The following is a 15007-nucleotide window of genomic DNA, read 5'->3' as shown; positions in this document are numbered from 1 at the left end:
TAATTTAAGGCCCCCAATCACCTCTCAATGGAATAGTATGGGTATATTATATTCTCTGAATCCTAGTGAGTATTCCAGTTTTTGAGTTCTGTGTCTGTGATGTTCCTAGATGCCACAGGGTTAAAAGAAAGTATATAGAGTCATTATAACAATAAAACAGGAAATGACAAGACTAGAGACACAAGACATGAAATTAAACTAACAAACAGGAACTTAACGCTGACGAGACATGACAGATATGCACCATGCAACTTATAGGATATGCGTCTAAAATGCAACTTGTGGTTGGTGGTTAACTTCACGAGCTGATTGCTGTGACAAAGCTGCCACTCAGGAATGCTTATCATACTAAAATATCATCTACAGACATGTATATTTTCACAAATTTGAAGTACATTTTGCCACCTTGTCTGGTACCGGAATCTGGTTTGGCCCATAGACTAAATTGGGTATGTCTAACATCTGGAAAAAAGGAGGGAGAGGGTGCATGGAAAAGAATACTTATGATTTTCATGTCATATTTCATTCTAGATTACCAGAGTCCTCACTGAAGAATACCCCAAAATGAAGAACCTAACAGGAGGTTGGCTGCTATATAAAGCGGCAGGTATGAAGTATTGCTGCATTAATAATTTATTAATTTATATATGAAGAACCTTGTGTCTGTGAGGGAAAAAGATTAAGTACTGTATGTTGGTAAAATTAATGCACAGCTATTAGTTTATATAGTTCTCTATATGACTGAATTTGTTAAATTAAGGTCTAACAGTCAAATATTTTATAAATTTAAGGTACTAAAAGTACCACATAATACAAAGAGGATATGTCCTAATATCTATACTTATGATCTTTGTACTAAGTTGTTCTGATGTTTTGTCAATACACTTCAGGAGGCACTTGGCAAAAGGAAGATCTTAACAGTTACTGATGTTTATTGCCCAATAATGGCATAAAGAGGATACATTTTATACATAAATGTGAATTATACACCCTGTTAATGATTGAAAAAGACAACAACAGGGTTGACCTGTTTGTTTAATAATGTGTTTTATAATACATCTATTTTCTTTTCCATTCAATATTTGAGGTGGTAGTGGACAGAGGACCATTTCCGTGGTGGCCCAAGGCTCACAAGGCTACACAGCCAAGATGCTTAAGTCGAACACAATCAATGGGAAACACCCACTGTATATCGTCCCTCTTCAAGAGAAATTTGATACTACACCTCTTCCTCCTGATGCTGCAGAGTTCTGCAAAATGCCAAAGTCACAGTGCAAGAGTTGTGGGAAAACATTGCCCCTTCAGTTGCTTGTCATTCACATTGAAACTTGTGGCCATGTAAGTATTTTGTAAAAAGTAATTTCACCCTAAATACTTCAATTGTACAACCAATAATGCCCCTAAACTTCAAACAAAGGAAATCTCATTGATATTGAAGGAAGTGTGGTAGTTTGTATACTGAAAATCTCAAATACATTGCCAGGAATCTGACTCAGAACAGCTCCAGGAAGGTGAGGTGGAGAAACAACATGAAGCTGATGTTGAAGATCAAGTCCAGGTTAGAGGAATGTAAATTTGACAACTCAGTGTATCCAAACATTAAACATGTTCTGAAGCAAACCAACTCGACTTATTCAATACTCTTGCTCACTTGTCACGTAGTAGTAAAATGTAAAACTACATGGCCAACAGTACTGTGCATCTATGACATTGTGTCTATGATAAATACTGAATGTTTGACAAGTTCTCGTTTCCCCTTCAGTGTACCTGTCCAGTTTGTGGTGGCCAGTATCCTGCAGATCTCTTGCCCTATCATGCCAGTTCATGTGGTGAAAGGTAATCAAATTTCATTGTGAAACTAAATTAAAAAAATATTTAAAACTGAAATCTATCCGTTCCTGATTTAAAGTGCACCTGAGGATCTACCAAGTTCATCAAGCAGTTCAGACAGAGCTAGACCACATCGCAGTCAGGAAGAACATGACAGCATTTCAACTCCTGACCTTGATGCTGAGAGAATGGGCGTGGACACACATGAAGGTACTTGACAAATATTTTCCTGTTCACTAATAGCATTTTGCTACTTAAATATTGTAATAATGTTTTCAAAATGCCAGTTAATGTAATCATTTTTAAATGTGAGGTGTACACTGCTTGAGATGTAGCCCTCAAGTGTTCAAAAACTTGTTATAAACTTTGTACCTAACGTACAGATACAGTTAAAAAAAACAATGTTCTTCAATATTTTTGCCTCAAATCTTTAATTATTATAATTATAGCTTGGAAAACCATCCTTTGCCCACAAGCGGCAGCAACCCTCTTCAAAAGACATCTTTTGCGGAAAAATGAGGTGGAACCCCCAATCAGGGCAAGCGTGGACATCCGGGAGGACCAAGAATCCCAAAGTAGGGAAATACTTGCCTTCTACAAAAGCCCACAAGTTGACTGGGCACGCCCTCTACGGTGTACTTTACAAGGTAATGATACTATAGACCAGGCCTATTCAACTAGCGGCCCACGGGCCGAATCAGGCCCTTCAGAACTTTTTTCTGGCCCACAAGAGGTTGCCTGCAAATCGAAATGGCATATGTTTAATAGCATAAATAAAACTAATGTCTGATCACAGTAAATCCGACGATGCGGCGAAAACGCTGGTTTTTCCATTCGAATAATTTTGAATCCGTTATTTTGCCTGCCTCTGTTCATTAAAAAAAAAGAAGACCACACTGTGTCCGCACTTGTCATTGGCTCAGTCAAACTCACGTTACACATTAGGTTCGCGGGCCAGCGAGTAACAGCGAGTAACAGCTTCAAGATGTCTCTCTCCAAGCCCAAGAAACGTAAAGTTGATTCGGAAAATCGGCCAATTCCAGAATGAATGGACTGACAAATATGTATTTACTTTGCCAGCCTCAACAAGTAATAAACCGGTGTGTTTATTGTGCAACGAAAGTATATCCGTGATGAAAGAATACAACGTAAAGCGGCACTACAATTCAAATCACGGCTCGTTTTCTGCCAGTTTTCCCGTGGGCTCAGAGGAACGGAGAAGGAAAGTACAGGGACTGCTAGCATCATTTGAACGGAGTCAAGTGGCTTTTAGTCGCTTTTGCACTGAACAAGAGGAAGCTACGATAACATCCCTGCGAGTAGCCTGGACACTAGCCAGACAGAAGAGGCCCTTTACCGACGCGTTGACCGTTAAAGAATGCATGCTTGCTGTCATCGATGAAGTGGTTATTGACCAAAAAGTAAAAGACAGCGTCACTTCAGCCATTAAAAAAGTACCTCTCTCAGACACAACAACACTTCGCAGAGTGGAACTACTTGCAAAGGATGTGTCGGGGAAGCTTTTGGAAAACCTTCGAAAAGCAGAGTTTATATCAATCGCTGTGGACGAATCAACTGACTGTACTGACATGGCCCAGCTGTGCATCTATGTGAGGTTTTTCGATGGAGTTCGCTTTAGGGAAGAACTTCTGGGGCTTATTCCGTTGGAGGGACACACTACAGGTGAGGTTATCTTTCAAAAGATAGTCTCGTTTTTTAATGAACGTCAACTGGATTTAAAAAAAGTGTGCCTGTTGGTCACTGATGGCGCTCCAGCTATGATCGGCAGAGTGCAGGGGCTGGTGGCACGTCTATCTGCCATAGCCCCACACATGCAGTATTTACACTGTATTATTCATCAATCTGTGTTGTGTGCAAAGCTCAGTGGTGATTTGAAAAACACCATGGACACTGTCATGAACATTGTGAATTTCATTCGCTCAACCTCCAGCCTACAACACCGCCTGTTCCGTCAGCTGCTTGCTGACACGTTTGCTGAACACACAGACTTATTCGTCCATAACGATGTCCGATGGCTCAGCAAAGGAAAGGTCCTGGATCGTTTCTGTGAACTCCGCCAGGAGATTGTGTCTTTTCTTCGCACGAGTAAGCACAAACGAGCTACAAACCTCTTGGAGCGCATGTTAGATGAACAGTTTATGGCAGATGTTTACTTTCTGTGTGACATTTTTGGACACTTGAACACTTTGAATTGCGAACTGCAGGGGCGCGAAAAGTCTATCGCTGATTTGGTTGAAAGACTTTGTGCCTTCAAGACAAAGCTAACGATCTTCAAAACAGACCTAATGACAACGAAACTGCTGCACTTCCCAAAACTCGGTGCATGTATGACCACATCACCTGGAGCAAACATAACGCCAGTCATGAAAGACTTCATGACAAAATTGACTGATAACTTTACTGACAGATTCCAAGGCTTCAGCATTCCAATTGAGGTATTGCAGTTTGCCCGTGACCCGTTTTCCATCAAGCCTGATGCAGACTTCTTTGTAAAAGTAAGCGAGGTCATATATTGCATTGATGAGAGCCTCTTTCAGATGGAGCTGGTTGATGTGCAGTCTTCCTTTGCTTTAAAACAGCTCCTGAAGTCTGAGGGTGTTGTGGACTTTTGGTCTAACCATGTTAGCCAGTATCAGTACCCCACAATGAGGAAGGTGGCCTTGCTTATACTGACAATGTTTGGAGCTACCTATACTTGTGAGTCTAGCTTTTCTCATATGAATGCCATCAAAACAAGGGCACGTTGCTCCATGACCAATGAAAAGTTGCATGAGTGTCTCAGAATTGCTCTTACCACTTATGAGCCAAACTATGCTGAAATAGCTAAATCAAGGCAGTGTAATTTCTCTCACTGACTCAAACAGGCTAAACATGACAGAAGTCTGATGCATGGTATGTATGCAGATCTGTTTTTATGGTCATTCATTTTATGGTCATTCAAATAGCCTACTTACTATTTTGAAAATTGCAAAAATGTTTCCAAGATATGAATGTTATTGTGAGTCTGATGGCTATTGTTTCACTATGTTCTATTTGCATTTAGTATTAGATTTTATGGACTTGTGTTGTCTTCAATGCACCTTATGTATGCTTGGAAGTGTTGAGGATATTATACACAGGGCTACTTACTGTTAATGTGATGAATACTGTTTTATTATATTCATCTTGTTTTGTACATTAGTGGAAATGGAACTGTTAGGAGAAAAAAAAACTCATGTCTCCTTAGTTTTAAAGATGCAACATTTTTGCACTTTTGTGTCAAGCCTTGTAACCCGAAGCTTTCCTACTTTTTTATGGACTGGTTGCTTTCTGTAATGATTTATGTTGATACAATTCAATTAAAAAAAAAAAGGGATGCACTTGACTAGTTCATTTTGTATTAGTATCTATTAACACTATGTAAGCGAGAGTTATTTGTAGTGATTCCTTGACAAAGTATTGTGTGGCCCACAAACCCCCTGTGATTTTCCTATTTGGCCCACTTGCTAATGAAGTTGAATAGCCCTGCTATAGACCTTTACTCTGCCATAATGTTAGTATCATTATGTGTGCATGAATATTCAGTGATTCTTGTGCTATCATTCATAGGTGATGCAGCTGTTGGAGTTGGGGTACAAAGACACTTTCTTAGCTTGGCAATGTTTAAATTGCAGCATGGATTCAACATAAACAGTGGTATGATTTTGTGTTCATTTCAAATGTATTTCGAGTGTTATGTTTAGTGATGGTGAAATAAGCCTTTGTGAAGCATTGACGCTTTTTGGCCAATTGTATTGGAAATGGGTTCAATACTCCAGTGCATGTGAGGACCTGCTGGTGGAATAAATGTAATACAGGCAAATTAGGAAGGTGTTCAGTTGGGATGCGATTACAGGAGTTTGAATTTGCGTATGACAAATGTTGATGATCTTCTTAGATTTGATGTTTAGATATGATTGATGTTTGTCTGACTATAAGAGCTGTTTCTGTGTCCTCTACTGTGAATAATTAATAAGCCAAAGGTAATGAAATCTTACAAATGGAAATTGTAAGATTATTCCAGGGTGGAGAGTTTGCTTGGGTATTGCTTGTGTAATGATCAAGTAATACATCATGAGGACAAAATAGTTTATGACAATAATCCATGCGTGCTACTAAAACCAACAGGTAATGCAATGTTTCAGAAATGTTTAAAACGGTGAATCTCACAACATTGTCAAAAGTTCCACCTTCCAAACCGAAACATGTCATGTCATTTGACGAGCAATGAAGCACTGCAGCAGGCTTTGGCACAGTGGTCCAGATTTAGTTGCCAAGCAAGTGTGCTGCATGCTCTGGAGCTTCGGTGTCTAACAAAACATCACTAGCTATGTTTACAAGGTGATAGTTTGATTTTTTTCCATTTGCCTTCATCCTGTATTTATATTTCATAGGTGTGAGCAACATTACCCTTCTTTTTGAGGGAGAGCAGGACCACCTCCTCCCCGCCACCTCCCAGATCCTAGTAGAGAGTAACCTCTTTGTAGTTGCCGGGAGGATGATTGGACATTCTTTCTTGCATGGTGGCCCTGTACTTCACGGAGTCAGTGAAGCAATCATTCACATGTTGCTTCATGGAGATGTGGACACTGCCACAATATACCTTGCTGACGTGGCAGATCTCGACCTTCGGGAAACCATTCACATGGTAAAAAAAAAAGAAATTACTTTAATTTTTTTTTTACTTAAATTGACTGTTTGTTCAACTCTTTACTCCAACGCAACATATCTCAAAATCTATTGAGTGCATTGCCATCACATGGGCTGAGCACATTCATGCTCCCAGAATGAACTCTGGTTATTTAGATGACCTCAGAACCTTTCCTCTAGCCCCACTCTCAGGCCAAAATGTCAAATTTGCATGGGAGGAGATATCACTAAATTGTAGTAGAACATTGCCATGATTGAGTTATTTTTGTCAAAGGAAGATTCCTCTTCATTTTGATGAGCCCATTACTTTTCCTCTCGCAAAACGCTGTGACCAAAGTGTCACATGTTGTTAATGGTTGTGGACAGTTGAATCAACAGGTTAAATTGGACCTGTGGTTAAGTATTGATTCATTTCAATTAAAATATAGTTTTAACAATATTTGACAGCTGCTAATTAATCAGTTGAAATGAATATGAACCTGTCGAAATGGATTGAAAATCAGAGCAAAAACTACATTTGGAATTTAGGTTAACAATCTTTGTTCTGTTCTGTTCTTAAGCTTGATGGAGATGAACTCCTGTCTGACCAGCAGACGAACGAAATCAACAATCTTGCCTTTTCCTGGGACCTACCTGCTATAAAGCCAGTAAATCGCAGATGGCTATTCCAGCAACTGATGCAACATGCGGTGAGATTACAGCTGATAGTCAACCCACTTTATTTATTACATTTTGCCTAAATAAAGACTGCTGAATCAAAACTTATCTTAAAGCATTCCTATATGCAATACTGTTACTTTAGCACTTCAACATCCAGCTGATTTAATTGAAACAACTTCTTAATACCATAACTCCCTAGGTGATTGGACGAAGAACAAAGCAGATAAAGCAGATGAGAAAGGGACTCAAGGACACAAAGGTGTGGACATTGCTCAAAGAGAAGCCAGAAACAGCCCGGATTGTATTCCCTCGTCAAGCAAACGCTTTCCCCACTGCCCAGGTAAACACTGTGCCCACCATACACCATAGCACGTATGAATAAACAGTTATTGTCTATGTATTTCTATGCAAGTCTTTACCAACACCTGAAACATACTTAAATTAAGAGGAAACCCCCAGAAGCATGTCTTAATAAAAGTGTGGCTTACTATTTCTCCTATTAGGCAATCTTGAGTCTAATTGTCTGGCCAAGGGATGACAGCGATGATGACGAAGATGAAGATGATTCCTACCCAAGGAGCATCCAGGACCAGACAGCTGGATTCTTAAGGAAGTTTATTGAGACAGGCAAGTTTATCAGCAGGACAGGGAAGTGTAAGCTTTGTATCTTTGCAACTGTGACGGTGACTACCTACATCGCAGATTTGCAACCAATGACCACTGTATTTTCTTGGCCAATCATATTAAGGCTACATGAATTGGAGTACAGCGATTAGGAATTGGAACAGGACGAGAACAGACCAAGGGGAGAGAAGCAGTGTAGAAGCAACCTGTAGCAGCAAGAATTAGCTTTTTAAATCAAAAAAGGACATTAAAGGGAGGTTTCTAATACTACTTTGTGCCACCCTCCTTTTTTGGGCTCAGTACTATCCCAACAAAGTATTTCCATTTACCTATATATAAAACATGGTAAAGCAGTAAAATACAGCTCATCTTTAAAAATGCAAATGTCATTTATTTGATGTATTTCCACAACCTCTTGTTGTCTTTGAATGCAGCCTCTTCATCCCAACTCGAACAGCTGACAAAGTTCTGGGTAGGATGGGAAATCCCTACAGACACCTTGAAGGTCCGAGTTGTGAAGGGGGCGTACCTGAAGTCTTCCACATGTTTTGGCACATTGCATGTACCTGGGCACTTCCAAAACTATGAGGACTTTTCCAAGCATGTGGAGAGCTGCATTGCAACCTATGTTACAGGCTTTGGTCTAGTTTAGATACTGCTCATCAGTATGATTCTGTTGCAAAAAAAACATTGTTTCAGTGTTATGGAGCTTCTGCTTTTGTTCATTGGTGTAAAAAGAGATTTTGTCTTTTGTATTCTTTCACCTGAAAAGAGATCTCCTTTTTAAGAATATCGACTCTCAGAAACGAAACCTTTTGAGATTATTACTACTTCATTTGTTCCAGTGGTCAGCTCAAAATTGAACTTGAACATGACATTTTGTGACAGATACTATAATCTTTGCCTGGTACTCTTTGTGTACTGCATTTTGTTGGAAGGGCTGTTTGGATTGTGCCATATGTAGTTCTGGCACCTGGTTCAGGTAGTTGTAACCAATGGCATCATTCATTCTGTTAATAGTCAATATTTAGAAAATGGTCTATTACAGTACTTGTTATTGCTGATGTATTTACTTGAATCCTACAGCTCTTGTATCCAAAGATTCTAAGAAATAAACCATTGACCAGTGACTTTGGATGTTTGCTTCATTTCAATTTACCCACATTTTACATTTTTCACAACAATCAAAATTTGAATTATTATATTATATACCTTAAAATGTTCTGCGGCTAACAAAGTAATTTCCATTCATAAACCACAGAACTGATCATTTGCTGTGTAAACATTTCCCCGGGGACTATTTTGAATGCAGGTTGAAGTCTCTGAAAATGATTTTTTCAAGTCGTAGCGGAATGAACAGAAGTCAATGTCAGGATGAAAGGTAGGGACATTATTGTGAGTTCTAAAATAGAACATTATACTACTACTGTAGTATCTTTCATGTAACAAGGAACTGCATTAGCTAGTGGAAAGCCATGTTATTCTAAGAGTAACATTTCAGGTTACTACAAATAAAGTAGGCCTCTAAAATTGAAATACATTTATTTTCCTTTTCAAAATGAGAATATAACAGTCATGCCCTATATATATATATATATATACATTTCATCATCCTCTACCCAACCACCCCCACAAAAGTACCACGTATCTCCAGATGTGTTGGTGTTGAATGTTTGTGATCAACTGAAGGATGAAGTGTTACTTCAATTCTTCTTCAGCTAAATAAACTCTTTAAAAAGCCTCTTGGATCAGCTTGAAAAGTAGTCGTCACAAAGCTGAAAACAGGCTGTTTTTCTGACTTTGTAGAGATACGTGGTTTTCACAGGACAGAGACAAAGATACAAACACATGATGATCTTATAGAATATGATGCATTGATGGAGATTAAACTAGCCAATAGGATATAAAGGATTTATATGCAACTAATTACTGAATACTTCTTCCACTGCTGAAAGTTAGTATGCATTGTGCCTTATGCTTCCTGACTTGATTCAAGGACACCCTCTATGTAGTGAACTACAGCACTATAGATGTCTGCCCCAAAACACAATGAAGGAGCAGTAGGATTAAAAAGTTGATTCAGTCCTTCCAGTTCTTCGATGCCCAGGGGAGATGCCAGTTCAGGAACCTGTACTCCAATTTGATCCATGTCTGCAATTTCCACATCTGGAAAATGGATCCCCTGAAATAAAAAAGTAATCGGGTTAGTTAAAATAATTACATGGGATGACACCCTAAAACAGTGGTCAGGAACCTTTTCTAGAAATCATTTGGCTCCCAACAAATACAAATTCTAAATTACTAATACAGTCCATTATTTATTATTAAATTATTTCCACCCCACTGATTAATTGTTGTTTTGTCAATCTTGACATGAACACTAAACTAGATTTCAATCACTTGACATGCATTACTGAACTGTAATTTATTAAGCCATTTATTTAGTTTAAATGTTATCCTTGTACAGACTAAATAGACTAGTGCACTGCATATTCATTGCAGTTTTCAGGTGTTAATTTACCAGTGAAAGAAGTCAGCATCTTTTTTTCCTGCAATATTCTTTTTGAGGCCTACAAATTCAAAGACAAATAAAAGGAAAACAACTACAACAGTAGTTGTTTTCATTAGTTTTACATTTTTCGGATTGTGGCCTATGTCATTGTATATCAACAAAACTATTCTATGCAACTGAAACTCAATGTTACATTGTGTTGCATAGCCCATTGTTGGCTTGGACACAAATTGTAATTCTGCTGTAGCCTGATTATGCATATGGTTGTTGCTGTGTACTATTGGAAGATGCCTGGTAAAGTGAAACACAGTGGTCCTGGTAGGCTAAATTCCAGTTCCCGTGTGTTGCATTTTCATTATAGTATTAAGAACAGTGTAAGGATTTTGTCAAATAAACATATAACCAAATACTAACATTGTTATGACTTCTAAAAGAAAGCAAGGTGTGCTAACATTGGCTTCCTCCACAATGGTGAATAAAACACAGAACTACAAAACAGTTTTTCCCCTTTACCTCGAAGTTGTCAGGAGGGCTGACAGGGCTCTGACTCTTCCCGATTTCCCACAGCTGGTTAGGAGTGAGGTTACGTTCTGTTCGGAGTGAATGGTTATTCCAGCCATCTGTGAATGTGTCAAGATCTTCCTGAATTCGGGGCAGAAAGACATACTGAGCACAGAAAAGGTGTGTGCAATTTGCTGGGTCGAGAAGGCCATCCTCCTCTAGGCTGTGGAGCAGATCGTAATAAATACTTGACACGACATTCCACACGTCACGCCACAGGCGCTCTATCCTGAAAGACAGTTGACAAAAATAAATGAATAAATGCAGTCCGTAAACAATTATCACACCTTTACGTTGCAAAAAATGCAAATAGTAACTCAATGGATGTTTCCCCATCCCTAATAACACTAATATGTACATTAATCTCAGCAACAACTTTTAGCACCATAATTAATGGAAGCACGTCACTACTAAGCGATACACTAGCAAAATATATTTTGACCAAAGAAAGCTTTATGACAGAAGCTACAACCATACACTGATATTACCTTTGATTATGAACACTTTTCCCTGAGATGAAGCTTCCCCTGCCGCACCCACGAACGTCAAACATATGTCTGGCAATGTCCACATTTTCCACACCTTGGTCTCCTCTGACCCTTGACATGTACAACCATACAGATACCATGTTAAGTAATTTGACAATGTGAAATTTGAATCTCTGTACTCTTAGAGCTGGCTGTATCTCCAGTTTTCTAAGTACAGCTATAGCCATTTAACAAGCTTCACTATTGGCTACTGGCTAATCCCCCAGGGAACCAGCAGTTTTAAAGATTTTGTTACCACAGAAACAAGAGGTTGTAGTATGAGATTGAAACATTCTTTATGGGCACATCACTGGAAAGACCTACACATAATATTGGGAATATGTCATGAGGTCATGTAAAGTCATATAAACAAGGAATGAATAATCCAATCTCATTCTAAGGCCATCCCCATAAGTGTCATCACTGGTAAAGTGTTGTTTCAGAAATGACATATAGGGGGTGCTAGGGCTTCCTGGGCCTTTGCTTAATAGGCACTATATCCCCAACTATCAATTTACAACTTTTCTTGTAAAACTTAGTGAAAAATCTGTTGATCATGTAGGCCTATAGACCTTTTTGAAAAGCAGCCATTTTGACATGAAATAGTAGGGTAAACACAGGTGTTACCAGTGATACTAATTAATGTTCTGTTCCATTCAGATCAAACAGTCAGGGTGCTGCTATTGTGCATGTTGGCTCACTGGAAAGGCTCTACTGCACTAAATAGAATGGAACCTTAATCAACTTAATTAATTTAACCTGTATTTACCTGCTAGTTCATGTCAATACGGCTGCCGTGACAAAAGTCTACCTTATTTTTATAAAATGGCCTAGACTGATACAAATCAGTGTTCTTTTAACTGTATCAAGTGCACCTGACATTTTTCTTCTTATTCAGTATTTCCAATAATCCAATTTTACATGTAAAAAAAACACACACAAAACAAGAAATAGCCTGTTACCTGGATGGAAATCCAGGTTTGTCCACAGCCTCAAGGAAGAACTGCAGAGCTGTTGAAGCCTTGTTGTTATTGGCTACTTGTAGGTACATGATCTATGAGAGCATTTATAGAAAGGAAAAAGTAAGCACCACAGAAACACAGTACTCAAATAACCTATTAATGAATTAAATACTGACCCCATACTGTATGTGCGTGATAATTAACTTTAAAAAATGGCATTTAATATCAATTCACTTTTGGTCAATTGTAAAATAAACTCCAGGAAGCACGAACCTTTCTTGAAAATCCATCAATTCCACCAAATATTACCATACCATATCTGCAAAATAAAAAGGTATTAATTGCTTGATGTATCCACACCACATCTTGTCCCACCAAGTCCTTTGATGATTTAAATAATCTTCGTGTCCATCGCCAGACCCCTTTTTGTGGTGTTGTGCTGAATAACATGATGTGGTCGGCGCCTACATAAGATGACCCGCACAATGTATAGTGAAATGTTTATCTTTGGCTACAATACTGCTTGTGTTTACATTATATAAAATATAGCTGAGGAAGAGCATTTATTGTTATAAATATGTTATTTGTGTCCTAAATATTGCTGATTGGTCTTTTAAATGAATGAAGTAAGGCTAATTTTGGCCTGAACTCGAGTAGTGAGGCATGTGTTTCAGGTTAAAGCTTTTGAAGTTCTGCCCTTTTCATGCAAAAAAGTATAATGCATGGACTGTAGAGTATATGAAAAAAATATAGAATTATATTTAAACAAATAAAATAATTAATACATAAATCAATCATATACTGTAGAGTATATGATTGATTTTTAAGAAAACATGAATCGCTCATCGTCTATTGCAGCGGGTTGTAAGGAGCATTTGTGTTGAGTAGGCCATACAGTTATTTATTATGGCTATTAGAAGTCTTTAACAGCCTCTTCCAGTAAGGCTATGAAATCAGCATAAAATCATGACTCTACATCTGGGTTTCTTCACATCACCTAAAGAATATAATTTCAGACCAATTAGGTATAACTATTACAGTGTTTGTGTGCGCATGCATCCCTTTGCTGTCAGCTTACCTGATCAACTTATGGTTGGTATCGACATGTAGGAGTGAAAGAGGAGCTGGAACACTGTAGGTTCTTCGCACAACACACCCAAGGCTGGTCATTCTCTCAAGTATTCCAAGACTATCAACACGGTGCATTGACTCCCACACTCTAGTCCACTGAACTCTATGGTCTAAAGCCTTGAGACGTCCCTTTACCATCCTGTGACCTGTGAAGATAAAGTGAAAAAGATTGTCTTTAAAGAATATTGTTATCATTAGAGGGAAAATGAGGAATAAACTGATATTGTGTGAATTGAGTTGTGAAACAATTTAGGCCTTTGACCATTTCTCAGGGATACAAACTGTGACAACCATTGTACTGAAGAAGCTAAATGTCACTTTAAAAGTTACTGCTATGGCTTAGCGTCTGTGTTTCATGCCAAGGACAAAAGTATGTTATACTTCACAGAAAATCTTTACAAAACTGGTTGAAGAAGGAAGGAACTACCCAAATTTGGAGAGTCTTCCTTGATTGCTGAGACCAAGCTGTCAAGCTCGTCGTCAGTCATTTTACTGTAGCTTTCCCTTATTGAGAGGCCCCATTGTTGCATCCTACGGCGGACTGTTTTGCATGATATGCCAAGCAGTTTGGATATACAGGGGACTGACAGGTCCATTTCAATCAAGTTCTGGAGGTGGTCTTTGGAAACAACCAGCTTTGGACGCCCCCTTTCTCCAACAGTCCTGTCAACCACAACAGTTGTCCTTCTCCCGTCTACTTCAGTGGTGATGCGGGTGACCAGCTGGAGAAGACCTTCAAGTACCTAAAATGTTGTATCGGTGATGTAATTGAACACAGCTGTCTTGAAATATCAAGCCACATGGAAAAAAGACCATTTAACCTACCTCCTGTGGGAAATGTATGTGAGCTGAGAGTGAACAGATTAGAGTCATTTCACTCATGCAGATGAACTCCAGATAGTCTAGGTCTAAGGGCTGTCGCTGAGAGGCCTGCTCCAATCTAGACTGCAGTCGGTTGAGAACATGCCTTCCCACCATCACCTGACAAAGAGGTCAGAAAATGTGCTTTTATATAAAAGTACTGACATCAGGCTTTGTTGGAAAATGTGTGGAATACAGATGAACAGTTAAAGATGCTAGCAGATGCTAAAAAATACAGAAACTACAGCAACTTAACCTAAACAAGCGTTAGGTTTCAAATTCAGAATGATTTGTAATACAAATGCACAAGTGGCTAAGTAAAGTGAAATCACAACCCCAAGTCGCAGCTTGAGGTGGTAGGATATGAACAGAGAAATAAAGCAACCTGCTTTCCTGTACAGCATAGAGATAAGTTGGTTGTGCTGCACAGCTGATACTGATATTGTTGACAGAAATAACTAAACTGTATGATAACCCACCTGAGACTCAGCAGAAGTGCCTGGGTGATCCATGGTTGAGGGAAGCACAGATACAATGGCATTTCCATTGTCCTAGTGAAGCAAACAATCACTTAATTATTGGATATTGTTATAATACTAGTCTCAACTAGGTTTAATATTAGGAGGCAAGATAATGTTCAGTCAGATAGC

General features: G+C 38.7%; 2 protein-coding genes across 4 annotated transcripts in view; one reads left to right on the top strand and one right to left on the bottom strand.

Moving 5' to 3' along the window:
* LOC307017360 (uncharacterized protein) overlaps positions 1-9190 on the top strand; it is a 45388-nt gene extending 36198 nt beyond the window's left edge. For 2 of the 3 annotated variants that reach the window (XM_079646934.1, XM_079646932.1), the window contains exons 5-16: positions 532-607; positions 1088-1338; positions 1484-1558; positions 1763-1836; positions 1910-2040; positions 2280-2477; positions 5440-5526; positions 6264-6517; positions 7080-7208; positions 7379-7519; positions 7683-7806; positions 8238-9190. In XM_079646934.1, the coding sequence (XP_079503060.1) occupies positions 532-607; positions 1088-1338; positions 1484-1558; positions 1763-1836; positions 1910-2040; positions 2280-2477; positions 5440-5526; positions 6264-6517; positions 7080-7208; positions 7379-7519; positions 7683-7806; positions 8238-8455 (1758 nt within the window). In that variant the 3' untranslated portion in view covers positions 8456-9190. The remainder of the gene's footprint in view (positions 1-531; positions 608-1087; positions 1339-1483; positions 1559-1762; positions 1837-1909; positions 2041-2279; positions 2478-5439; positions 5527-6263; positions 6518-7079; positions 7209-7378; positions 7520-7682; positions 7807-8237) is intronic. The other variant, XM_079646933.1, reaches the window with a different exon arrangement.
* A 138-nt stretch (positions 9191-9328) lies between these two features.
* Positions 9329-14959, bottom strand: LOC307017372 (uncharacterized protein). The gene is made up of 7 exons (XM_079646963.1): positions 13924-14959; positions 13444-13642; positions 12639-12684; positions 12366-12457; positions 11365-11475; positions 10829-11105; positions 9329-9985 (listed from the first exon to the last, which is right to left on the bottom strand). The coding sequence occupies exons 1-7, from the start codon at positions 14090-14092 to the stop codon at positions 9776-9778; spliced, it is 1104 nt and encodes a 367-aa protein (XP_079503089.1). The 5' UTR covers positions 14093-14959; the 3' UTR covers positions 9329-9775.
* Between the last annotated feature and the right edge of the window lie 48 nt (positions 14960-15007).

This window comes from Notothenia rossii (assembly GCF_949606895.1).
Source record: "Notothenia rossii genome assembly, chromosome: 1".
Classification (NCBI taxonomy): Eukaryota; Metazoa; Chordata; class Actinopteri; order Perciformes; family Nototheniidae; genus Notothenia; species Notothenia rossii.
Note: the sequence above shows the minus strand (reverse complement) of the source record. Positions and strands in the feature narration are given on the sequence as shown.

Excerpts from the sequence above, each read along its gene's own strand:
- LOC307017372 (XM_079646963.1), bottom strand. The coding sequence starts at position 14,092 with ATGGACCTGTCAGTCCCCTGTATATCCAAACTGCTTGGCATATCATGC. Across the intron at positions 12,685-13,443 it reads ACCAACCATAAGTTGATCAG|ATATGGTATGGTAATATTTG; the intron begins GTAAGCTGACAG and ends TTTATTTTGCAG. Across the intron at positions 11,476-12,365 it reads AAACCTGGATTTCCATCCAG|GGTCAGAGGAGACCAAGGTG; the intron begins GTAACAGGCTAT and ends GTACATGTCAAG.